The following is a 26401-nucleotide window of genomic DNA, read 5'->3' on the forward strand; positions in this document are numbered from 1 at the left end:
ACAGAGTCTGAAAAATAGAAATTTTGAGCGCTGGGCTACGTTCGGATGTTGTGGTCTGACTTGTTTCAACGATACAAGCTCGGTCTGTATGAGTTAGAATGTCATCTATGTGTGGTTGCATAGAATACCAACCTAGAAAAAAAATGACATGATAAGCTGCATTGGCCTTGAGCACCATGTTCCAATCTCATTTAGACAAATATTGGCAAACACAGTAAGCCTTACAATAATAGAGTTGTACGCAGTCACTGAATAGTTACTTCGATAGATTATTGCCAAGAAAACATTGGCATGGAACAATGCCACAGAGTTAATGATGTCAATCAGAACTGGGAACGTGAGGTGGCATTCTCCCACGGGGGACAAGTCCTGTGGCGGGGGTAGGAACAAGGTACGCTTCCGACTGAAGGCTGGCAAGAAACAATGCCATATCTTCCAGCTCCGATCTCATTAATTATGCAACCGGGAGCTTAACGCTATATTCCACGGTGGGGCAGGCACGATGGCGCTAGTTCTGTCATCGTATCTGGGTGCCGTATTGACCCATTTCACTGACCCACCATTGAAGAAAGAGAATGGACACCCTGGAAATGGATCTCTGAGAACACTGAGACTCAGTAAGAAGTCTCACAACACCAGGTCGACAGATTTATTTGTAGCAAATGCCACTAGCTTTCGGAACTGGTGTTCCTTCATCAGCTGGGTGGGAGTTCTGATCACAAACAGGGCACAAAGACACCAACTCAATTTACATGACTAATGATTGGAATGTGAGACTTTACAGCTAATCAAGTCTTAAAGGTACAGACAGTGTGAGTGGAGAGAGCATTAAGCACAGGTTAAAAAGATGTGTATTGTTTCCAGACAGGAAAGTTAGTGAGATTTTGCAAGTCTGGGCAAGTTGTGGGGGTTACAGACAGTGTGACGTGCAAGATCTGGTTGAGGCCATGTTACGTATGCAGAACTTGGCTATCAGTTTCTGTTCAGTGACTCTGCGCTGTTGTATGTCGTGAGGGCCGCCTTGCAGAACGCTTAACTGAAGATCAGAGGCCAAATGCCATGTCGATGCTATGGCAACGAATGAATGAACACCACTGTACTATCACCAGGCAAGACTGTTCTCTTCCAGTCGAGGAACACAAAATACAATTACGTTTGGAATAGTTACCGAAAAAGTAATGGTATAATCTGGAAGCCGGTTCATTTCACGGTGTTGCAAAGGTATCTGTCTCAACTGGGATGGAAACAAAGTTTAAACCATAGCTGAGCAATGGGAGGCCTTCAGTGAAATGCTAATTTGGGTACAGACTGGATATTGAGGGTTAGGGGGAAAGGCATCCAAAACTAGAAATTCTTGAATGCCTGAAGAAATTGAAATTAAAATAAAACAGACGAGGGGGGCCTGTGATAAAGGTCAGGATCCTAATACGATAGGCAGTCGAGTAGAATATTTTAGGTGCAAAGAGGAACTGAAGAAATGAGGAGGAAATAAGACCAGCAAAGATCTTTTTGTATTCGTTGAAGGGATGTGGGGTTCACTGGCCAGGCCAGCATTTATTGTCCATCCCAAGCCTTGATATTTTCTAGATTTGTTGCATTCAGAAATGGACTGATTCGGTATCTGAGGAGTCTCCCAAGGTGCTGAACATTGCGCGTTCATCGGCGAACATCTCCACTTCTGATGGAAGGAAGCCCATTGATGAAGCAGCTGAAGATGGATGGGCCTGGGATTCTACCCTACTGCAGTGATAATCTAGAATTGAGATGATTGAGCAGCAACAGCCACAACTGCCTTCCTTTGTGCTAGCTACGAATCCAACCAGCAGAGAGTTTTGCCCCCAATTCCCATTGACCCATTTGTGGAGCCATCTCCTCCAGTGAGTTGTTCAATTATTGATCACCATTTACAGTTGGAAATGGCACGATTGCAGAGCTTAGTTCTATCTACCACTTGCTGATTATGCTGTTAGACATGCAAGTAGTCCTGTATTGTCTCTTCACCAGGTTGACACCTTATTTTTTTAGGTAAACTTGACGCTGCTCCTGGCACGTCCTCCTGCATTCATCATTGAACCGGGGTTGATCCCCCGGCTTGGTGGTAATGTTAGTTTGGAAATATGTCAGGCCGTGAGGTTACGGATTGTGGTTGAGTGCAGTTCTGCTGCTGCTGATGGCCCACAGTGCCTCATAGTTGTGCAGTCTTGAGTCGCTGTTTGAAATCTATCCCATTCACCACAACGGTGGTGCCAGACAACAAGGTTGGGGGTATCCTCTACGTGAAGGTGAGACCTCATCTCCATAAGGACTGTGCCCTACGGATATCCAACACTGGCCGAGACAGCTGCATCTACGACAGGCAGGTTAGTGCAGATGAGGTCAAATACGTTTTCTCTTTTATTGGTTCCCTTACTACCTGCCGCAGACCCAGTATGCAGCTTATGCCCTTTAGAGTCGACCAGCTCAGTCTGTAACGGTACTGCCAAGTCACCCTCGGTGATGGAGATTTTAATTCCCCCACCCAGTGTACATTCTGTGCCCTTCGTCATGTCACGCTTGCTCCAATTGATGTTAAATATGGAGGAGCCCTGATTCGTCAGCTGAGGTGGGGGGAGAGACATTTCCTTGTCCGTATTTGACCCGATGTCATGAAACTCGATAGCGTGCGAAGTCAATATTGACTCGAGGGCAACTCCTGTGTTCTGTGGCCGATCGTGGCCAGATGTGTATTTTGCCACGATCGATCGTAGGTGAAGTCCCACAAAAATTGTTCTGGGTGAGACCCCTCGATTTGTCACCTCCGAGCTAGGATAACCCCAAATTGTTACAACCTGGATGCCTTCGTGTCTTTATTCAACCCAACCTCTGCTGGTAGTAACAAGTTTTAATCTAACAAGCCTCCCTTTCCCTTTTCCAGACCTGTTGTGTTTAAAAAGTAGCCAATTTAACTGGGCTTTCTTGAGTAAAGATGCAATAAGTTTACTAACTACTAAAATGTAAGGAGAAATGCTAAAACACGTGCATGGTGAACCTCCTCCAAACTGCATCCATTGCACCTCCTTCCTCAAATAAGGAGACCAAAACCGGATATAATATTCCAGGTGGAGATACGGGATATCATTTGATAGTGACAAAGGTCATCAAAAATTACAGAAGGATCTCGATCAGTTAGCCAAGTGGGCCGAGGATTGGCAAATGGATTTCAATGCAGCTAAGCGTGAGGTATTGCAATTTGGAAAGTCAAACCGGGTAGGAGTTACACAGTGAATGGTGGTACCCTGGAGAGTGTTGAGGAACAAATGGACCTTGGAATACAAGTACATAGTTTGTTGAAAGTGGCGTCACAGGTAAACAGAGTGGCGAAGAAGGCGTTTGGTCTTCATCAGGCAGGGCATTGGGTATCGGAGTCGGGACACTATGGGCCTGATTGTACCATTGCCGTTTGGGGCGCGGAAGTGCGGTAAAGTCAGATGTGAGGACTTTACCGGATTGCCGATTTACCGAATGGCGGCGATCCGCTTTGCGCAACAGCGATTTAAATGTATTTGCATTTAAATTGAATTAATGAACCGCCCGCCCGACTTTATCAGCCTTTCCCCCTTTATAACCGCGTTTGCCAATCCGGAACCGCGCCGTAACGGACCTGCTAAATGAAAGTCTGAATCGGGCGCTCCAGCTGCTGAAGAAGCCCGTACAGCGCTTCCAACGGCTCTCTGACTCAGATGTAGGGGGCAGAAGGGTGGCGGGTCAGATCATTCTCTGGGTGGGGGGAGGATGTGGGTCACATTTTTCTGGTGGTGGTTGGCCGGGGGGGGGGGGGGGGGGGGAGTACAGTGTCTGAGTCTGATAGCCAAGTTCCGCACACATGAGGACAGCCTCAACCAAGATCTTGGGTTCATGTCACACTATCTGTAATCCCCACGACTTGCAAAATCTCACTAACTGTCCTGCCTGGAGACCATTCACACCTCTTTAACCTTTGCTTAACCCTCTCTCCATTCACATTGTCTGTACCTTTAAGACTTGATTACCTGTAAAGACTCACATTCCAACCATTATTTTGTAAATTTGAGTTTGTGTCTTTATATGCCCTCTTTGTGAACTGAAATCCAACTCACCTGTTGAAGGAGCGGCGTTCCGAAAGCTAGTGGCTTGTGCTACCAAATAAACCTGTTGGACTTTAACTTGATGTTGTGAGACTTCTCACTGTACATTCTCATCCATCTTTGGAGTTTGTGTCCATTTTATAATATAAAGGTCCAGTCCTTTGTAAAATCCAGTATTTGTGTACAGTTCCATGGTGTTTTTACCCCATCGTCAAAACAATTTCATGACTATTGAGCGCGCGTGTCCAACGGTGCAAAATTCAGACCAAAGAAGAGATGGGAGGGAAACCGTTCTCACTGGAGGGAGGATCCGTTACCAGAGGACATGCATTTAAGATGATTCATTAAAACAATGAAGGAAAATGCCATTGATATATTTGTTCCTGATATTCAACTAATGTAACTTTTTAAACCGTGTATGTCGGGGAAAACATTTTGTATCGTAGCAAAGTGAATCTTACTGTGAAAGTGCTAACCCCTCTCCCCCAGGTGAGGCATTTACCTGCCAGGGTTTTTAGAGATGGGAAGGATTTTGCCGACAACTCATTATTGCATTATTTATTTAGAAGGATCACGATTTTTATCTCTACCCTTTTTCTTTGTCTCGATCTCAATTTTTGTTTCTGTTCACCTCCTATCCTCTGTCTGGATCTCCACGATTCTCTTTCCTCCCTGGTTGAACGCAGACAGTTTTTGCTTTTGAAATATTGAGTTAAACCTGGCATGCCTAACCTGTCAGAAAAAGATGTAATTTTGTGACCACAATTGGATCATAAGTTTTCCTGCTTCCTATAGCTCAGCAAAGTAAAACATCCTGTTCCTTGTGTAGGAAAGTGTTTTAGTTTCCATGATGACTTGGCAAACCTTGTGACTAAAGCGCCTTGTGCTTAAGTTGAACCTAAACCCTGCTGTAGTGGCAAACCTAAGAAATCTTAGTCAAGAAATAACTTTGCTAGCACCTCATGACTTCTATGATAACATCACTTAATTTATCAAGAGTGGTATTTTGGTTGGTCTGAAGGATTTGTTCACGGATTGATATCGTGATGTGGTGAATTGAAATTTTTATCCTAAAATAATTATGCTTTTTTTTCAGTTGCCAAACGGTGTATCGTATCACACTGCCACACACCAGGATAGGCAGGGGAAGCTGCAAGAACATCTTCGCCAATTGTCTGTGCTTTTCAGGAAGTTGCGACTAGTCTACGATAAATGTAATGAAAATTGCGCTGGCTTAGATCCCGTCCCAATGGAGGTAAGAAATATCTGGAATCTTTTTGTGTTGTGTTTAAAAAGCAATGGACAGAGGCACAATAGCATTTTGAGTTTGGCACACCCTGGGTAACTCTAAGATTTGAAGAGGGGAACATAGTCATATCAAAAATATTTCAGTGAGAGGAAGTAACTGCTCATATTCTCTCACATAAAAGCAAAATGCTGGAATCTGAATGAAAAACAGAAAATGCTAGCAATTCTCAGCAGCTCTGACAAAGGATCATCTGGACTCGAAACGTTGACTCTATTCTCTCCCCACAGATGCTGTTAGACCTGCTGAAGTTTTCCAGCATTTTCTATTTTTGGCTCATGTTCTCTCGTCAATAGATTATTCATAAACTTCTATCTTTTCCATTGAACCATGTGTCGTGCAATTATTGTACTACTTTTGGGCAGTAGTCCACACAATGCTATCCTGATACATAAATGTTGAGTGATACACAAACTCGGGCATTTCAGACCAAAGTTTGTGATGGTTAATGCTGGTGCAGATTTTACAGATTCTATCCACAGCCCTCTAATATAAGGAGAGACCCTAATCGGTTGGACCGTTTTAATTTCAAAGCAGTAGATTATGCCTCGCTAATCTGCTAGACTTCTTTGAGCAGATTTCCAGCAAAAATAAATTATTTGAAAGCCTTCTCCCGTGGGTCTTTTTGAACTTGTATAATTAGTACCAAATTAACTAGCTTGTTTGAAAATTGACTTGGCAGTAGGAAATGCACTCTGCAGGACCGTGAACGGTAGATTCTATAAGAATCAAACGGTCACTGCTGTTCACTCTGACCGTAAATAAATTGGAAGAAATGATTTGCTAAATTGCGCCAAGCAATGTGGCCAAGTAACAGTTTAAAGATGAGGTTATTCACAAAAGTTTGCCTTCTCAGTCTTGCATCTCGCTTGAGGTGTGGTGATCCTCAGGTGAAATCACCACCAGTTGGCTCTCTCTCTCAAAAGGGGAGAGCAGCCTTTGGTCATCTGGGGCTATGGTGGCTTTACTTTTTTATTAGGATGAGGTCAAAAAACATATGGATTAACTTATTGAAAGCATTAAGAAATAACAGAAATGTTTTAATGTGATTGCAGCAAACTTAGTAGTGATTTAGGTATTGTTAATAAAGAGAGACTTGCATTTATATAGCCTCACGCCATCCCAAAGCACTTTACGGCCAATGAAGCACTTTTTAAGTGCTGCCATTGTGATGGACAAAACTGCAGCAGCAAATTTGTGCACGGCAATGAGGTAAAACCACAGAATTTGTTTTAATGATGTTGTTTGCAGAATGTGTTGCCTACGCATCCTGGGGGGAAGTCCCCTGATATTCTTAGAATAGTGAGATGGGATCGTTTACATCCATCTTATCTCTGTTTAACATCTTAGCTGAAAGATGGTGTCCCCATTAATATAAGTCTCCCTCAGTGTCGTACTAAGTTGTGCTCGAGATCATGTGCTCAGATCTCCGTTTTAGGACTTGAACTCTCAACCTCTGATTCAACTGAACCAAAACTGACATCTTTGCAAGAGATGGAGCGATAGCACAGCAGTTCTACAACCGTATGTTTTTCCGGTTCACGGGCTCCCGAGACTGCCTTTTCTGCGGCCTCGTGGAGTCCGTGGACCACGTCTACGTTTCATGTTATAGATTGCACAGCCTTTTTGATTTTCTCAGACACCTTTTATTGATGTTTTGTTTGCACTTCAGTCCCACGCTCCTGATCTACGGACACCTGGTGCGGAGAGGGGAGGGCCAGGATGCCAATCTCCTCGTGAACCTGCTCCTGGGCCTGGCGAGACGCGCCATCAATAAATGGGTCCGGGGGGAGGGGGGGGGGGGGGGGGGGGCGTCCATACTGACTGTCTGCTCCTCTACCGCGGCTACGTTCGTGGCCAGGTGTCCCCGGAGAGGGAGGGTGCGGTGTCCACGGGCGCAGTTGACGCCTTCCGTGCCCGCTGGGCACCGCAGGGGCTGAGGTGCGTTATAGACCCCGACAGTCACGTTTTGATTTGACGCGCCTTAAGTTCCCTTTGTACTTCTTGTTTTTGTTCGGGGCCGTTCCCCCTTCCTTTTGGGGAGCTGCCCCTTTTACTTTGTCCTAATGTAATTTGAGTTTGTCTACTTCTTTTGACCTAAAAGAAGCTAGACTAGGAATTTGGGGAGACAGACTGATACTTCAGAGAGACAAGTTGAAATGTCATCACAGCAACTGAGGAATTTAAATTCAGGCAAATAATTCTGGAATGCAAAGCTAATCACCATCCTGTTGACCGTGAAACAACCATTTTGTTGCTAAAATCAATTTGTTCTAATGCCTTTTAGGCTTACCTGATCTGTCCAACACGTGACTTCAGACCCACAGCAATATAGTTGACTCTTAACTGCCTTCTTAAATGACTTAACAAGCCACTCGTTTTATATAGTTGTATCAAGCTATTATAAAAATGTGGACTAAAAATTAAAATCAGGCAGACCATTTCACATCAGTGTAGACACTGGATCCTACTTGTTGCTAGACCAAAATCCTGGAAAATTCTTCCTAATTACGCTGAGTGTACCTGCAGCACATGGATTACAGTGGTTAAAGAATTGGCTCACGGCTGCCTTTCCAAGCAAAATTAAGGTGGTGGAACAAATTTTGACCTTCCCAGTGATGTCCACATCCCATGAATGAATTTTTAAAAAAGAGATATCCTTAACCTCTGGTTGCTGTGTTTATGTTTAAACTCCTGTTCACACTCTTCGAGGAACTGCTAACTGATTTTGTTGCATTTTTTTTAATGGTTTGTAATTATATTAGTGGCACTTCTGTTGAGTGTTGTGTTTCTCCGAGAATGGAGTGTATGCCAGTCAAATGACATGAGTTGGATCTGACGTGAGAATCAGTTGGAGCAGGGTGGCATGGTGGTAGTGTGGTTAGCGACACAGGTTCAGTTCCTGGCTTGAGTCACTGTCTCTGTGGAGTCTGCACGTTCTCCCCGTGCCTGCATGGGTTTTCTCCGGGTGCTACAGTTTCCTCCCACGGTCTGAAAGACGTGCTAGGTAGCCGCGTTCGTCATGCTAAATTCTCCCTCGGTGTACCTGAACAGACCAGAGTGTGGTGACTAGGGAATTTTCACAGTAACTTCACTATAATGTTAATGTAAGCCTCTTTGTGACACTAATAAATAAACTTAAGTAAGCTTTCAGTGGCAGCAGTACCTCACTAGCCTCCACTGTCACTCTGAAAAAGGCACATTTGTTCCTATACTCTGTTTCCTGTCTGAGCCAAAGCTCGTGAAAATGTATTGCCCTCAATCCCATGTGTTTTAATTTTACACACTAACCTCTTACATGGAACTTCATCAAAAGCCTATAAAAATTCAAATGCACCACATCCACTGGTTCACTCTCGTCAGTCTTCTAGTTATAGACTCAAAAAAAACTTCAGTAGGTTTGTCAAACGTTACTTTCTTTTTATATATCTTTGTCTAATCCTATTGATATTTTCTACGTGTCCTGTTGTCACATCCTTCATAATAGAATCTAGCAGTTTCCCTATTACTGATATTAGGTTAACCAGTCTGGTATTTCCTGTTTTCTCCCTTTCTGTCTGCCTCCCTCCCTTCCATTTTAAATAGTTAATTTACGTTTGCCAACCTTCAATCTGCTGGAACACTTCCACGATCTAGAGAATTTTGGAAGACGATAACCAACACGTCCACGTTTGCGCTTTCTCCCGCGTTTGCGTGGCTTTCCTCTGGGCACTCTGGTTTCCTCCCGCACTCCAAAGAGGTGCGGGTTAGCTGGATTGGCCGTGCTAAATTGCTCCTTAGCATCAGGGGGATTAGCGGGGTAAATACATGGTGGGGTTATGGGGATGGAGCCTGGGTGGAATTGTTGTTGTCAATGCAGACTTGATAGGCCAAATGGCTTCCTTCTACGTTGTAGGAATTCTGTGACATTTTTGAGGTATATCAGTAATAAATTGGAAGAAGATTAAGAATGTTTAAAAAATGGATTCTGTCAGATTGTAAGACACCTATATCTGTGTAGATTAATCTTTTTCTTTTTACATATAGATGCTTTTATAGTCTACTTCTATGTTCCTTGCAAGTTTATTCTTTATTACCCTATATTTTCCATCTTAATGAACTTCTTGGTTCTCATTTTGCTGAACTCTAAACTGCTCCCAGTTCTTGCTACTTTTTCTAGCAACTTTATATGACTCCTTTTTGGATCTAATACTATCTAATGTCTTTTGTTAGCCCTGGTTGGATCACTTCTCCTATTGTGTTCTTGCACCAGAAAGGCATGTATAATTGTTGCAATGCAAACATTTGTTCCTTAAATAGTAACCATTGTCTATCACCATCTTCCTTTTTAATGAAGTGCCCCAGTTTATCTTAGTAAACTCGCACCTCTTCCTTTTGTAGTTTCCTTTGTTTAGATTTCAGAACCTGGGTGGCACAGTAGCACAGTGGTTAGCACTGCTGCTACACAGCTCCAGGGACCTGGGTTCGATTTCTGGCTTGGGTCACTGTCTGTGTGGAGTTTGCACTTTCTCCTCACGTCTGCATGGGTTTCCTCCAGGTGCTCCGGTTTCCTCCTACAGTCCAAAGATGGGCGGGTTAGGTGCCCCTCAGTGTCCTGTGATGGGTAGGTTAGAGGGATTGGTGGGTAAAATACGTAGGGATACGGGGGTAGGGCCTGGGTGGGATTGTTGTCGGTGCAGACCCGATGGGCTGAACGGCCTCTTTCTGTACTGTAGAGTTTCTATGATTTCTATGAACCTACTTTCAGGTTGGACTTCTTCATTTTCTGGGCTGACGAAGAATTCCATCATCTTACGGTCACTTGTTCCCTAAATGATCCTGCACAACAAGATCATTAATTAACGCTTTGAGCGCACAATACCAAATCTAGGGTCGCGTGTTCCCTATTTTGTTCCTCGACGAACCGATCTAAAAATTCATCTCGTGTACGCGTCAAGAATTCATCCACCACGGTATTGTCGCTAATGATGTTTGCCTCGTCTGTGTGTCTACTAAAGTTACCCATGACTAATATGGCACCTTTATTATATTATCTTTGCATCTCTTATTTCCTGTTTTATGTCTTCCCCTACCTCACCACTACTGTTTGGAGGCCTGAAGACATGTCCCATTAATATTTTACATTCCTTGTTGCTTCTTAGTTCCATCTAGACTGATTCTATATCTAGGTTTTCATTATTGCACTGATTTCATCCTTAACTAACATTGCCATGTCGCCTCCTTTTCCATTTTGCTCATGCTTTGTATATGTTGAGTACCCTTGCACATTCAGTTCCCATCCCTTGTCACTCTGCAGCCAGGTTTCTGGATTGGCGGTGACATCGTACCCGTTTACAGCTATTTGTGCTCTTAATTTGTTTACCTTATTGCAAATGCTCCGTAAATTTTAGACTTTTTTAAAACATTTTTACACTCTTTTTGTCCTAGAACACTATTTTCTGCTAGCTCTCATTTTCTCTGAATCCACTTTTTGCTTTCTGCTTTTCTTTCTTTGTTTCCATCTCACGGGGTCTCCCTGCTCAAGTTCCCACCCCCTACCACACTAACTGAAACCCTTCCCTCGAATGCTCGTGAATACTCCACGAGGATATTGGTCTCAATCCTGTTTGGGTTCAACCCTTCCAGCTGTACGGCTCCCATCTTCCCCAGAACCAGTCCCAGCGCCTCAGGAATCTAAATCCCTCCCTCCTTAAGGCATCCCTCCAGTCTCACATTCATCTGGTCTATTTTGTTATTGCTGATCTCGCTTGCATGTGGCACTGGGTATAATCCTGTGATTACTTCCCTTGAATCTTGCTTTTAAATTTACTTCCTAGTTCCCTATATTCTACTATCAGGACTTCATCCCTCTTTTTACCTATGTCGTTAGTACCAATGTGGACCGTGATCTCTGGCTGTTCACCCTTCCCCTTCCAAATATCTTGTAGCTGTTCAGTGAGATCTTTGACCCTGGCACCAGTGAGGCACTCTCCTATCTTGGTGTCACATCTGCAGCTGCAGAACTTCTCTATGTTCCCCTTACAGTAGAATCCCCTGTTACTATTGTTCTCCCACTTTTTATCCCCCCCACCCCCAAAACTCTGCTGTAGAGTGAGCCACTCGCTGTCCCGTGGAGTTGGGTCTTTCTCGATTTCCCTGAGAAACCATCTACCCCAGTGGTATCCAAAACAGGAAATCTGTTAAAGGAGGAGTTAGATTCAGAGAGCTCCTGCATTACTTTGCTGGTACTTTGACTCTGTCTGGCAGTCACCTGTTCCCTTTCTGTCTGTGCAGTCTACCTATAATGTGACCAACTCGCTGTACATGCAGTCATTGAGGACGCTATCATTGCAGATGCTCCAGAGTGACTCCACCCACAACTCTGAAACACGGATTCCAAGTAACTGCAGTTGGAGACACTTCCAGCACACGTAGTCACCCTGAATTCCCACATCACAGGAGGAGCGTTCCACATGGCCGAGCTGCTGTGCCATGACTTACCCTTAAATTACTCCCTTAACTTTTGCCTTCTCTAGCTCAGAGAATATTACGGGCAGCAGAAATGCTCACCAGGCTCTACTTAATCAAGAAAGTTCCTCTTCTTCCTGAGGAAAGGTGGAAAAATGAAGGAGCACCTCCTTCCCCTCTTCACCAAACTCCCTCACTCACCAAGCTCCAACTTAAGCACTGCAATGCAGCCCAAAGCAACCCTCCGATATTGTCCCCAATTTAAAGTATTATTTTTATGTAATAAAACATTCAGCAATTTGGGAACTCGTTGATTATCGTTTGATAAGAGAAGGGATTAAGGGTTATGGGGAGAGGGCGGGAAAGTGGAACTGAGCCACGACAGATCAGCCATGATCTTATTGAATGGCGGGGCAGGCTCGAAGGGCCAGATGGCCTACTTCTGCTCCCATTTCTTATGTTCTTATTATTGTACAGAAGTTTCCCGTAATATAGTTTGAAGGGTTGTGTGATTTAAAACTGGGGCGCTTTTAAATAAATATGACATTCACCACATTTGACACACCAAAGATTCTGCGAGGATCTGATCATGATTTCCTTCCAAAGGAATGAGCTCCTTTGCTTTTATAGTTTCTTTGCATTGGATCTGAAATCAATATAATTCTGATTTTAGTACATTGATTTCTATGGTTACTCCTCCTGCTACTGCACCATTATCTCTGGTGGCCCCCAAAGATTCATCCTTTGCTCCCCTCTTATTCTCATCTATCTGTTACGCCTTGGTGACATCATCTGAAAGAGCAGCATTAGCTTTTACGTGAACACCAATCACACCGACTCTACCTCACCACCGCCTCTTGCGATTCCTCCGCTGTTGCTAAACTATCAGACTATCCAATATTCTGGAAATTTCCACCAATTAAGTATTCGGAAAACTGAAGTCACTGTTTTTGGTCCAAACTCCCTTTCAAATTTATTGACTCCGTTCCTTTCCCTGGCAAACCAGAGACAAACGAGACCATCTGCAAATTCAGTGTTGCATTTGACCTTGAGATGAGCTTTTCACTATATATTTCACTATATATACGCACAATACCAAATCTGGGGTCGCGTGTTCCCTTTTTGGTTCCTCGACGAATTGATCTAAAAATTCATCTAATCTCCCAATTTCGCTCTCGCCTCACCATCCACGCAAATGACCAGCCCTGATCACCTTGCTAGTGCCAGTTTGCTCCTTGGACAGTGCCAGGGGCCAGGCTGTCATTCACTTCATTACTAATCCTGTCAGTTTTCATGCCCCTAACATCACCTGACTGTGCTCCTGTCTCAGCTCATCTGCTATTGAAGTCCTTCATTTGTTCCTTCCTGTCTAGACTTAATTGCTCCCATGCACTCCTGGTTAGTCTTCCATATCCTACTCTGTAATCCTGAGGTCATCCAAAACACTGCTGCTCGTGTCTTTATTTGCACCAAGTCCTGTTCATCTGTCACTCCTGGCTTACTAACCTCCGTTGGGCACACATTCAAGCAATGTCTTTATTTTAAAATTTTTTCTCCTTATTTGAAAATCCTTCCAGGGCCTCATCCCTGCCTGTTTCTCTAATATCTTCCAGTCCCACAACTCTGACATATCTGCGTCTATCTAACTCGGGCCTCTCGAGCATCCACTGTTTTAATTGCACCACCATTGAGGGCCACGCCTTCAGTTGCAAGGCCCAATGCTCGGAAATTCCATCTCTACCCTTCACTGCCTTGTTTTCTCCTTTTTAAGGCATTTCTTAACCACAATTAAGATCATCTGACCAAATATCTGCTAATGCAATTCAGTCTCATATGTTGTTTGTAACTCCTAGAAATGCCTTCTCAAGTTTTATTGCATTAAAAATGCCAAATAAATGAGATGGTTTTATTCAAGACTTTGTAGACAAGCTTTTTTTTTAATGAATTCAGATTTGCATGAATGAAAATTTCATTTCTTACGTTTTTCATTAGAGTTAAAGCTAAAAGCAGAGAAAGTTAATTTTAAATATTAGGATCTATTACTTAGCATCCTTCAATACAGTAACCTGATTTATAAATAATTCCCTAAACGTGTAATCAAATTTCATATACCCTGCAAACTTTTTAAAGATACGAAAACTTCATTTTAGAAATAGAGTAGGATGTTTATGTTTTAATAAACTCACTCGACATATAATTAATGAAATTGTATTGTTTGCCCCTCACATTAGAGCTCTTCAGTTTTTGAGGTGGTTTTATGCTTGTTGAGGCAAACCTTTTACTAATAACAAAGACCAGAGCTAGGATTCTCCCAAAAAAATTCCTAAGTCCCCAATTTATGGGAAAATAGGAGTAAATGCTGCCAGTTTTTTTCGTACGATTTCCAGAATGAACCTCCAACACTCTGCGCACCCCTCGACCGCCGGCCTCCTGCAACTCTCGGCCAGTCCCGATGTTCCCCCAGCCAGCTCGAATCTCCCAATTTCGCTCTCGCCCCACCATCCGTGCAGATGACCAGCCCTGATCACCGTCCTCAGTCCCACTGCCTGTGATCCCAAGTGCAAAGTTGCAGCAGAGCCCCCCCCCCCAATACCTACCGATTTCTCGCCCCTGCCCCGCACTGGCCCATCCCCCTTGCTAGTGTCAGTTTGCCCCTTGGACGGTGCCAGGGGCCAGGCTGGCATTGCCCAGGGAAAACCTCCCGTTGCCTCCGGCCTCCTGGAGGGACCGTAATGCCTCTCTTCTCTCCAGCAGGGTTGGCTGCCTGTTCCCCACTGGTGGGGAGCAGGAGTAAACTCTGCTAGCCTGTATGTTGGTTGGCGGTGATGGAATTAGGAGATGCTAGCAGGCCAGGAGACATCAGTCCCAGGCCCACTAATCAGATGTAAATCCTGATTTCCATATGGTAATCGGCACGGAGCTGATTACTCTGGAAATATTTACCTCGGAAACTTGTGGCGGACGTGGCACCCAGCAGGAAGCCTGAAAAACGGCCTCTGCTGATGTGCAGTGGGCCAAAAAACAACTTGAGCAGCAGAACAAGCTGAGTGAATAATCTTCCCCCCCCCCCCCCAAAGTACAGAGAACTGGATTGTCACCTTTAGCAAAACGCAAATTAGAGTAAAAGGCTTGGAACCAAGACTGTCTCTTTAAAAGGATACTGTCTGGAAGTTCCTGTCTTTCAAAAAAGCATTCGAGAGATTAGAAACAACAATTCTCTCTGTTTTTAAGACCATTAGAGTATTTTGGCCTGCATCACAAACCAGATTAAACTAGAATCATCTGCTTGGTGGTTTGGTGCACATTTTGGCCTCTTTGACAAGCCACTACAGCACAGATGAGGGGAGGGCAATTCTCCCAGCCCACTATGCCGCTCCAATAGCACAGTGGGCTGGGTGACCTCAGGGGAACCATTTCGCTGGCTTCTCTGTGGATGTCATGGCCACCGCTTGTTTCCAGAACTAATTTTTGTTTTTCATGTAGTCAACTCAGCACTGGAAGTCGGGGAGGCCTGGGCTGGCAGGGTGGGGTTGGGGGGGGGGGGGGGGGGGATGTTGGGGAGATGGGGGCTGACTGAAGGCGGGGCAGGGGGCGCAGAAGCGACATCAGAGCTTGCCGGAAACGTCCGGGAGGCCAGCGATCAGAGGGTGGGGGACTTCTGCAAGCCAGCAATGCAGGGTTGCTGTACTAGCAATCCAGGGGGTGGGGGGGGAACCAGTGCACATACGCTGATCTCCACGCAGATAGATTGGTGCATGTGCAGTGGCCCACTCAGCACCGTGTTGCCAGCCTCTCCAACGAGAATAGGCCCTGCCTCCCAGATTTCCAAAGTGAATCACAACTGATGCATGGGTCGGAGATTCATTCTGGAAATCACACTGAAAAAAAAACCAGTGGGGTTTACTTGCGTTTTCCCGTATGTTGGGAACATCACATCTTTTTGGAAGAATCCTGACTTGCATCTGAATTAAGTTCAAAAGCAACAAAAGTCTCAACTCAATAACGATGCAGAAACCTGAATAAGTATTTCTCTAATTCTGCTGGAGTGTAAAGTACATTTTAAAAAGAAACCTTAACTTCAGAGTTTAACTCGGTCTGTTTTAATGGCATCTCAAAATAGGTAAACGGTAACATAAAACCAGTCTTTTGAAAGAACAAAAATTTTTTCTGTGACTGAGTAGCAGTGGAGATTCGCTGGTCAGCTGAGGCTAGGCACTGAAGTACTTTGTCTCATTACACTGGCTTACAGATACTAGCAAAGTATCTAAGGATCAGACCATTTTCCTTCGTCCAAGGTAATGCAAGAAATTTGAAATATTATTCCTATTGGGTGGGTTGTTTGAGGAGCATATTTACCAGGGCTAATCTGCAGTTATCTAGGACGGGCAAACAGGGCCTCCGTTTACTGCGTCAGTCTAAAGATGGTACCTCTAGCAGTACTGAAATTATAGGCGCATGTTAGGAATCCTCCAGATGGCACTTGAGGACGCAACTCAAGTGAAAACAGTACCCACGAAGCCAAAGATTCGTTATGCTGCTCCTGGGTGGGTGGGAAGGGCAGAGACAGCATGATTTTATTAAAGTGTCATTATATGTCCACAGCAACTGATTCCTTACGTGGAAGACGATACTACAAAACACGAAGATCGTAGCTTGGCGAATCAACTCCGCTTAGCAAACGAAGAGAGGCGGGAAATTGTAGAAGTAAATAAGGTACGGCAACATTTTTTTTCTTTTCTTGACGGTTTTGTTAAAGTATATTTGCGTACGCTTTGCCGGTTTTAAGTCACGGTTTAATGTTCATGAACGCACAAGTGAAACAGAGCATAATGTTTGGTGAAGCTTTGTGCTGTGGGCGATAGAAAGCTTATCCACTACGGGCACCCGGTGTGTGCATTGTGTAATCTTAAGCTGGAAATTATGAGCTAAACAACACCAGCCTCGGAAAAGCAATCTGCTGCTCCAGTGTGGAATTTCCATTTCCTGCATGAGCTGCGCTGTAGACTCTGATTGAGATTGTGGCAAGCGGAGGGAGAACAATTTCATCTCATTTGCCTCGACTAAATTCCAGAAGTCAGAAGAAAGCGAATTCACTTTCCAAGGTGCCGTATCTGCTCCCTTTTAATCGAAGCTGTTAAAGTTTATTACTGTGCTTAAAGTGAAATTAGGTCCAGGGAGATTACCCTTGGTTCAAAGTACTTGACGTTTTACGGGAAGAATAAAGTTTTGATGCGTTTTTGCTCACTGAGATCTTAAAATTGGATTTGCCACCATTCCAGCAATTCCAGTGATATCAGTAAGCGGGAGCATATCTTTTACATTCTGGAGCCACATAAGTGACCAATTTATGTGCTTTCATGCAGATAATTGATAACAAAAATAAAATTGGATTATTTTTGATGAAAGCGTATCCTGATCAAAGAACATTCTCATTCGACCTTAAACAATCAGAGAAGTTCCAGGAGAAACTTTAAAGTGAGAAAAGCCATTCAGAACATCAATCGATTCCGTCCACAGTCCTTAAAATTCTGTCGCGCCTTCAGCCCCTCGTACCTCCGTTTACTTTTGATCGCATTTTAAGTTCCTCCCTGAGAGGAAAGCTCGGGTCCCTTTTTAAGTACGTCGGCTAACCCCAAGACAATTTTGTCCTCTCGTCCGCTAGCCTGCGGCAGAGCCTTTTCCCTCACCTCAGTTGTGCTTGAGGCTTGTAGATTTTGAACCGTGGACTCTAGTCACAAGCTCTTTATCTAACTTATACAGCTTGTTTATTTTGACCTTATCCATATCATCCATGTAAAAGAAATGCAAACAGAGTTCTGTTTTTTCTCAGCCTCCAGGAAAAGATTTAGTTGTTGTGAATTTCTTCATAAGTTCACGCTCGAGGATAATAAATTATTTGGACAGTCGGTCAATATCTTCCGGCTAGAAATGACACAACTTTTTTCACTCCAAGATTTCAGTGACCCCATTATCTGTCACAGAGCTGGTACCTCGGTAGGGGATTAAAATTTGTGGCTAATTAAGAGCCCACAGGTTTTCAATTTGCAGATGTTGCCCATAATGACCAGAAGATAAGCACAATAATTATCCAAATCATGAAATTTCATCTTTTCTATTAAAAATATAACTTGCTCTTCAAAAATCATAATTGAGATTATTAGATATGACATTTACCGAAACGTATGCATTCATTTGTATTGTCTCACTTTAAAGATAAACACACATATCGTTAAGTATAAATTGAAGCTAATTTATTACACGAAAGTGATCTTTGTTTAAAAAGTTGTCCAGTCTGTTCAGCAGCTATTAAAATGTTTTAAATGCATGTGAAGTTTAAACATCTGTTCATGTCACTGAGCAGTCGCAATCCATCATTCTCTGTTAATGGCATTCCAGGAATTGCAAAGCATTGACCAGACATTTCCAGAATGTTAAATTGGGCTGAAGCAGTTAATACATTTTTCAGTTTGAAATTCAGATCCATCAGTTTGCTGATAACACTCGTAAATCTGTCTGTAGAGCTTTTATTTTAAATATTGCGTATATCACAAATATAAACCAGACCGTCAAAGACGAGAAGTACGCAAGGAATATTTCTTCTTCTGAAACAGTTTGCCTTTCTGTTTAGAATGTTAGTGGTGGACGCGAAGGCTAACTGCTGCACGTTTATAACTTGTGCTGTGTCTGAAATATCAAAGATTAATCCCTGCCCTTTCATCAACGTGTAAAAGCTTTCAAAACGCTGAGGTCTTCAAAATGTATACAATCAAAATACTGAAGTTTTCAAACTATATTTTGACTCGTACTCCAGGAAACTTGATCGGTATTAGTGTCGTAACTTCCCGATAGCCGCCGAACCTTTAGTAAAGCTGCAGGAGTTTTGATGAAACTTTCAAGCGATCAGTTTGTTTTTCTTTTTTAACGCGCTCAGCTCTTTCTTTGTTGAAAGCGGTGACTCAAGGAAAAGGTTCTGTAGATGCCTTCTGACGCTTGATTCACACAGGAGGAATGGCTCATTGGCATAGATATTGACATTAACCCATTTGACCGTTATTGCCGAGCTTGGTTTTTGTCCTCACGTTCTTGGTCTTCGAATGCAATCTGGTCCTCAGCCGAGCTTATTTTTTTTTTCCTTTTGTCTGTCTTGCCTCCTCCTAACGACACTTAACCAAAGTCTACCGAGATCATTTAAAACATCTTTATTGTCGCACTGGAATAATAGATCCTTGCACCGTCGTAACGTACAGACGTGGAAGCTCCAACATTGAAAAAATATCAACTTATTAATTGACGGACGTTTGAAAATTTCTCTTAACCGGACGACCAACTTTGAAACCCCCCTACCCGGTCCAAGGCCAGCAGCACAATATTAATTGAATGTAATATATTCTTTTACTTTGCAATGATCTTGGAAGATAAAGAAAAAGATATTTGCATTAGCGGGAGCATTAAAGCCCAAATCTCAAACTAAAACATCAATTTACATAAAAACAATAACAAATATTTATATGGCTTTCCATAAACTTTGCTGGGGTGTTTTGGAATCTGCTACATCACGGATACCAGTTAGTCAACTGGAATATTCAACATCATTTCCCTTCTAACTGTAATGTAGTTACATACCACGAAAGGTGGAAGTTTAAACAACATTCCCGTGCAAGACTTTTTTGATGTTTAGAGATTTACGGTGCCTTAGAGTTCCAGATAAGATAATTCCAGAGGCCTGGAGAATCTTTATTGCAGCCTTTAGGTTTTGTAGCTGACAGGAGGACCTGTCATTATCAATGCATAAGACTGGAGCTTTGCAGTAGTAAATAGTTTTAGCTCTAAAGAGGGACATGATGATAACAGCACAACGGCTGACAACGCTATCAATGTAAGATAGATGACTAGATTCAAATCTATCCGAAGAGATAATTTTGGTTTCTATTTCGGGGTGAAGTTTAAGAAAATAACAGAAGTTGTGACATTTTGATCAATGTGAGTTATTATAAGGTGCATACCTTTGCATTTCGTGGATGCGTTTTTTAACATTTGTAAAAAGAAAGATTAATTTAATGGAATTCTGCCGCAACTTAATTGGGTGACACAGGTTCTGAGAAGCACACGCTCATACCGTTAACTCACTCCTGATTAACACGAGTGCCTGTACTATTTATTACCTTCATTTTGTCAAAACGCTTACTTTAATTAGTTTCAGTGAATTCCTGATCTCGGATATGCTATCTGTAGGAGGTGTCAAGCTCAAAGCTTTATATTTTTCTGCAGGGAGGTACGATCAGAGGACAAGTCATCCCAAGGTACTTTCGCAGCACTGTGACAGCTGGCTAAGGGAAGTAGTGGTGGAAGTCAGGACACTTAATTTAGGAATTTAAAAAAATAGACGAACGGAAAGGGAAAATGAAAGCGATTGTAAACATTTTGTGCAGTAAGCGGAGAACCAGCTGGTAATTGGGAACAATTAAACAAGCGACAGAAGTAAGCTAGAGTGGATAAAAGGTGTTGGGAGAGGCCCGACGGAAGGGCTGGGCACTCCACTAGGGTTTAAGTTTCATATACAAGTTGTCGTCTTTTGTTCCAAATGGAATAATTGAATATAAACGGCAATTGATATTTAAGTTCTAAATTGAGGCAAATTAAGTAATGTGAGCTCGTCATCTGAATTTTGCCTGGACCAAATTCAGTCTCTGAAAAGCTGTAAGGGGTAGAAAACCTGCTGACCTTGTCATTTCGTTTAGTTTTTCTCTCTTGCTAGCCGAGAGGCGCCGAGGACGATTCAGATGGCTGATCTGGCCCAGAACCGCTAACGCGACTTAAATGAAGCATTGAGCCTTGGAATTTGGCACAACGTGAAATAACGCGGGGCTCTTCCAGTGCCTCGTGTGGTTTTCCTGTTTAAAAACCTGTTATTTGCTAATTGTGGTGGAGTTTCTCTCAATCGTTTGAAACTGAGAAATGTGACACTTTAAGTGTGCATATTACTGTATGCAATTCTTGTAGGCGTCTTAAACCACAGGTGTGATTATTGCTAATCGCAGACATATTCCAAAGATCATGACCGAGGCACGAAATACGTTCATCGTTTCTCGGTACTTGCACTTGCCTCTATGTTTTTTTAAGTTATTTTTTTTGTACGGTGTGAACATCGCCGGCAAGGTCAACATTTGTTACCTGACCCTAATCGCCTCGAGATGGTGGTGTTGGACCTACAGTCTATCTGCCGTAGGTACACCCACACTGCCGTTAAGAAGGGAGTTCTAGGTGTTTGACCCAGTGACAGGCCGCCACTGTGTTGTGCTGCACACTAATGGCTTTTTATTTCAACCAAAGCTATTTACAGTGGAGGTAGATCTACCGTTTCTCCTAATGAGTCACATGGCAATGAATAATTGCATATTTTCAACAGCAGGAAAATGTTTCATAACGGGGACTATTGCACCTGGGAAACCGTCACAAAATGTTGGTTCGCAGGGGCAGCAGGTAATTAAGAAGGCAAAATGGAATTTCACCTGGGAGACAGCCTCAGTTAATTAAGTGGCTAAATGTATATACTAAAGGTATTAACTAAATTGTCAGTTTCATGATTTATTATGAAATACTTTATGATTTATTATGACTTTGTCCCATAGAAAATTTATGTTGTCAGGAACTTAAATAAGATAGCAAAAGTTTCCACAAACATATAAAATGAAAAAGAGTAGCTAAGGTAAACATTGATCCTTGAGAGGACGGGAGGGGGGGATTTAATAATAGGAAATGAGGAAACGGCCAAGGCATTGGACATGTATTTCGTGTCAGTCTTCACGGTGAAAGACACAAATAACGTGCCAAAAACCGATGACAAGAAAGCTACGGCAGCTAAGGACCCAGAAAACCATTGTTAACACTAAGAAGCAGAAGGAGAGGGGAGAGGGATTTGTTAACTAACAGAAAAAAGAGTGGGGAAAAAATAAGCGTTTTCTGATCGGCAATCAGTGATTAGCGGTGTGCCTCCGAAATCGGTGTCGGGACTGCAATCGTTTACAATTTACATCGAAGATTTGGAGTCGGGGACCAAGTGTAGCGCGTGTCAAAGTTTGCAGATGACACTAAGATGAGCGGTAGAGCAAAGTGTATAGAAGACACCAAACGTCTGCAAAGGGATTCTAGATAGTTTAAGTGAGGAGGCAAAGGCCTGCTAGATGGAGTACAATGTTGGTAAATGTGAGGTCATCTATTTTGGTAGGAATAACAGCAAAATGGACTATTACTTAAATGGTAACAAATTGTAGCACGCTGCTATGCAGAGGGACCTGGGTGTCCTTGTGTACGAATCACAAAATGTTGGTTTGCAGGTGCAGCAGGTAATGAAGAAGGCAAATGGAATTTCATCCTTCATTACTAGAGGGATGGAATATAAAAACAGGGAGATTATGTTGCAGCTGTATAAGGTGCTGGGGAGGCACACCTGAATACTGTGTACAGTTTTGGTCTCCTGACTTAAGAAGGATATACTGGCACTGGAGGGGTTGCAGAGGAGATTCACTAGGTTGATTCTGGAGTTGAGGATTGGCTTGCGAAGAGAGACCGAGTAGACTGGGATGAAGAATAAGGGGATTTTATAGAAACATATAAAATTAATGAAGGGAAAAGATGAGATAGAAGCAGGGAGGTTGTTTCCACTAGCGGGTGAAACTAGAACAAGGGGACATAGCCTCAAAATAAGGGGGAGCAAATTTAGGACTGAGTTGAAGAGGAACTTCTTGACCTAAAGGGTTGTGAATCTGTGGAATTCCCTGCCTCGTGAAGCAGTTGAGGCTATCTCATTGAATGCTTTTAAGGCAAAGATAGATTTTTAAACGGTAAAGAAATTAAGGGTTACGGCGAACAGGCGGATGAGTAGGGCTAAGTCCATGGCGAGATCAGCTGTGATCTCGTTGAATGGCGGAACAGGCTCGAGGGGCCAAATGGCCTACTGCTGCTTCTAGTTCTTATGTTTTTATAATGCATCCATCACACCAATTTAATGTTTCCTCAGATTCTTCTTTCCCTCCCTTTTTAAAGCAGTAACTCACAGCAATGTAGAGTTCCAGAAGTGCCAAAAACCGTTTGCCTTGCTCAAGTAGCTTTTTGTGACCTGAGCCCAGATTTTGTGTCAACGAGTCACTGTGTTCACGCTTCTGTAATCACTAGCTAGAAGTGGAATTGGAATCTGTGCAGTCCTTTTTCCCCGTTTTCTTCCCCTCCACGCTGGCACCATCTCACCAGCCAGGCACACCAAGGTTGTTCATTGTGTCCCATTCTCTCGTCTCAAGGGTTTAGTTGTTGAATACCACGCCATGTGCGCATTCACCCAAACTCTCCTCGATCAAAATGAGTAAATGCAGTACATTCTACGTTTAATGTTTCTCCCTTTTACGAGAAGAGGTTTCTCATCTCAGTACCTGAGCAATTCTGCTTAAGGTCCCTCAAAATAAGTAGGTCGCCACATAACCTGGGAGATCTGCAGTACAATCTCTAAACTATACTGAGGTAACCCAACCGTGACCAGAAATGACATTAGGGTTAACCTTAATCGTTAGGCTTTGCTTCAGAAACCTGGGATAAATAGAAAATAATTGACCAACAACTCAGGGTCAGCAGACTCTGAATGAGAATAGGTTCAAGCTTGCTGTTCATATGATTTTTCATTCTGGAGGTTGGCACGCCTTGCCTATCTGTACAAAATCGACCAGTATTGTAATATCCAGCCACAACAACCCAGGTGCAGGAGCGGAAGTTCCTGATTTTAGTGAGTCCTTGCATACAGCTTGCTGTTTACCTCAAAACTGTCAGAGAACGTTCGCCCCTGATACGGTGCTATGGAAATTCCAAACGGGTGCAGTCGGAGACTAATGGAGTCCTGAGGAGTTTCTGTGAAATAGGTTCTAAACTAAGTTGGAAAGGATTCAGTAAAAGTGTGAAAAGATCCCACTGTTGGAGGTTATTTAAATATGTAATTATACCCAAGCTTGACCTTAATTCCATCAATTTCTCTCAACATATCCTGGTATTCTTGTATAATGCAGACTACAACCAGTTTATTTACCCTACAGTCACTGGTGCTTACGTAAAGGTGAATTTCAGATGTTCAGTGAACCTTTGCACTACAACTCTAGCACGTTATTACTATATTACGCTGAAGGTACTGAAATCAAATGTATTCCATGAATATTCAGAGTATCTCCATAGAAATTTAGAAAAAGGGTAAATAATTGTACATAATAGTATGTGCTACACTTTTTGGAGAATTGTATTAGTGATCTCTTTTATGAGCATCAGAAAACTATTTTAAATAAACCAACGCTTGGCATAAAGATGTTGCAGATGTGGGAGACCTCTAATGACGTTATCAAACCTTTTTAGGCTTTAGAATTTTTGTTAGGCATTACCTACTCCCTCCCTATAACCTTAACCCCCCCACAAACGCATGCACGTGTGCACGCTTGCACCACGTGTGCTCACACACACAGTATTGGAAGGTGATCTGTTGTACGCCTCAAGGAAAATGCTGCCTTCAATCCAATACAAACATCAAATTTACATTGATTTGCAATGTTGTAAATGGAAAATTTCCCAAGAGTACTATTGTGTTTTAAATTATTCCCCATTGATTACTTCCGCAGGGTGAGCTGTGCAGCAAATGAGATTACTTCATCTGCATCTGGCAACTGAGCCTTTCCAATCAAACAGTCTGACAAAAGTAACGTGAATGACATGATCCCTAGTTGTTGACAGATGATGTTTTCCTGAATGTTTGTTTTTTTTTACAGAACCTTAAACAGAAAATCAGCAGCTGAAGCAAATAATGGATCAACTGCGGAACCTGATTTGGGACATTAATGCAATGCTAGCGATGAGAAACTGAGCGTTCAATCTGTTAGTATTTTGACTGAATGTATGCCATTTATGGCAGCGATCAGAGCCAGCAGTTGCTAGCCAAGGTTGATGGCCGATGTGCAGTTTTAAGTAAGCGAGCAAGAAAGCGTGCCCCTGACGTGCACAGAAAACCTTATCCAGAGCTGAAGGTCACTTTGTGATAGTGTATTAATTTTAGAAATATATTTAATCTATTTGTGTAGCAAAAGCCAGTTTATCCACGTTGACACGATATAGGGTAGAAACACTAATCCTGGATGGAAACGGGTACGATTCTTAAAGGGGCAATTGTGACCGTACGCGGCAGCCCTATTCCTGAACCGTACTCATATCGATCAGAGCCGACTGGTGGGGGCCGCAGGATTAACGTGTTTACTTTCTTGTTTTTGTCTGAAGCGGGTTTGCGTTTGCTTTTCTTTTTTGAAAATTCACGTTACATGTAGCTGAGCCTTTTTGTTTCTTAGTATTCCAGTTAGATTTTAAAACCTGCAACGTCCTCTGCTGTTGCCTTTGAAACTGGACGTGCCCCACAACATTTCAAACTTAAAATGAATTTTGAGCAATTCAAGTCAAATCCAATAGATTGCCCAATGCATCTCTCCAGTTGTCGAGCAATCGTGACGGTGTAAAGCATTGTTTCAACCCATTCCCTACAGATAGATAGAAGTTCCAATTTATTGAACTATATTGTTCCAGTTTGTTCATTTTCATATAGAAATTTTAATCTTTAAAAAAATGTTTGGAAGAGTAATGTTTCTAGATGCTAAACTGTAAATCTTTATTTTGATAATTGCATATTTTACTCTTGATTTGTTCCAGGGTACTAGAAAAACATTGTGGGTAATTTAAGGTGGTTTTATGAAGTAATGCATAGAAGGTATTTTGCTTTGGAAACTGTGAGCAACTACGAACAACAGTTTCACACATTCATGGAAAGTAGCTGAGTCCTGGGACTAATTAATAGGCAGGGTACAAAGCAATAAGTCAAATATACAGGGTTTAGATGGCACAATGAACTGCCAAGAATAAGCTTCAAATAATTGACAATTATAGCTGAACCCACAAATTAAATGTTAACTTTGAGATCAGTTATATTTTATAATATACAGATAGTTTGTAATTTTATCTAGGATCTTCATTTTTAAGAGGCACGATTGACTTTGAAAGCGCCGAGTCCATTCAGATCATCTTCCTGCATTAAAAACGGAGTAACGACGGGGTCAAAACTTCACATTTGAGTTTGCATCTTATTCATGAAAAGTTCACTGTGTGGTATCTAAATTGTCACACTTTTTTTAACTATTAGACTTCTGAAAGCATTTTCAAAGTATCATAAGCTCTGCAAAACTGCTACACATTCACTTTAAATGCAAAATTTTAATTTGCAAATATCTAATCTTATGTTGTTGATAAGCAGTGCTGCAAGAATTGTTTTTTCCTTCCAACACTAAAGTCTTAGTTTTGTTCAGACATCAAAAACTTGCTGCATTGCCGCTTGTCTCACTTTATAAAGGAACAAACAACATTTAACGTGTCGTCTTTTAATTCGGTCAGGGCTCAAAATGTTAAACAAGATCAATTCTATTTGGTGCACTCTGAGCACGTCATTTGAAATGTAAGGAAACGATAAGTAGAGCTGCACTACAAC

The 26401-nt window shown here is 42.5% G+C and overlaps 1 protein-coding gene across 3 annotated transcripts in view; it reads left to right on the forward strand.

Annotated features, from left to right (window-relative positions):
- Positions 1-25631, forward strand: part of med30 (mediator complex subunit 30) — a 43885-nt gene extending 18254 nt beyond the window's left edge. For all 3 annotated transcript variants that reach the window (XM_080183624.1, XM_080183623.1, XM_080183625.1), the window contains 3 exons: positions 5200-5358; positions 16459-16569; positions 24648-25631. In XM_080183624.1, coding sequence (XP_080039750.1) covers positions 5200-5358; positions 16459-16569; positions 24648-24674 — 297 coding nt within the window. In that variant the 3' untranslated portion in view covers positions 24675-25631. The remainder of the gene's footprint in view (positions 1-5199; positions 5359-16458; positions 16570-24647) is intronic.
- The last annotated feature ends 770 nt before the right edge of the window (positions 25632-26401 follow it).

The sequence above is a fragment of the Carcharhinus amblyrhynchos genome, unplaced genomic scaffold (assembly GCF_965287045.1).
Source record: "Carcharhinus amblyrhynchos unplaced genomic scaffold, sCarAmb.v2.hapA chromosome_353, whole genome shotgun sequence".
Taxonomy (NCBI): domain Eukaryota; kingdom Metazoa; phylum Chordata; class Chondrichthyes; order Carcharhiniformes; family Carcharhinidae; genus Carcharhinus; species Carcharhinus amblyrhynchos.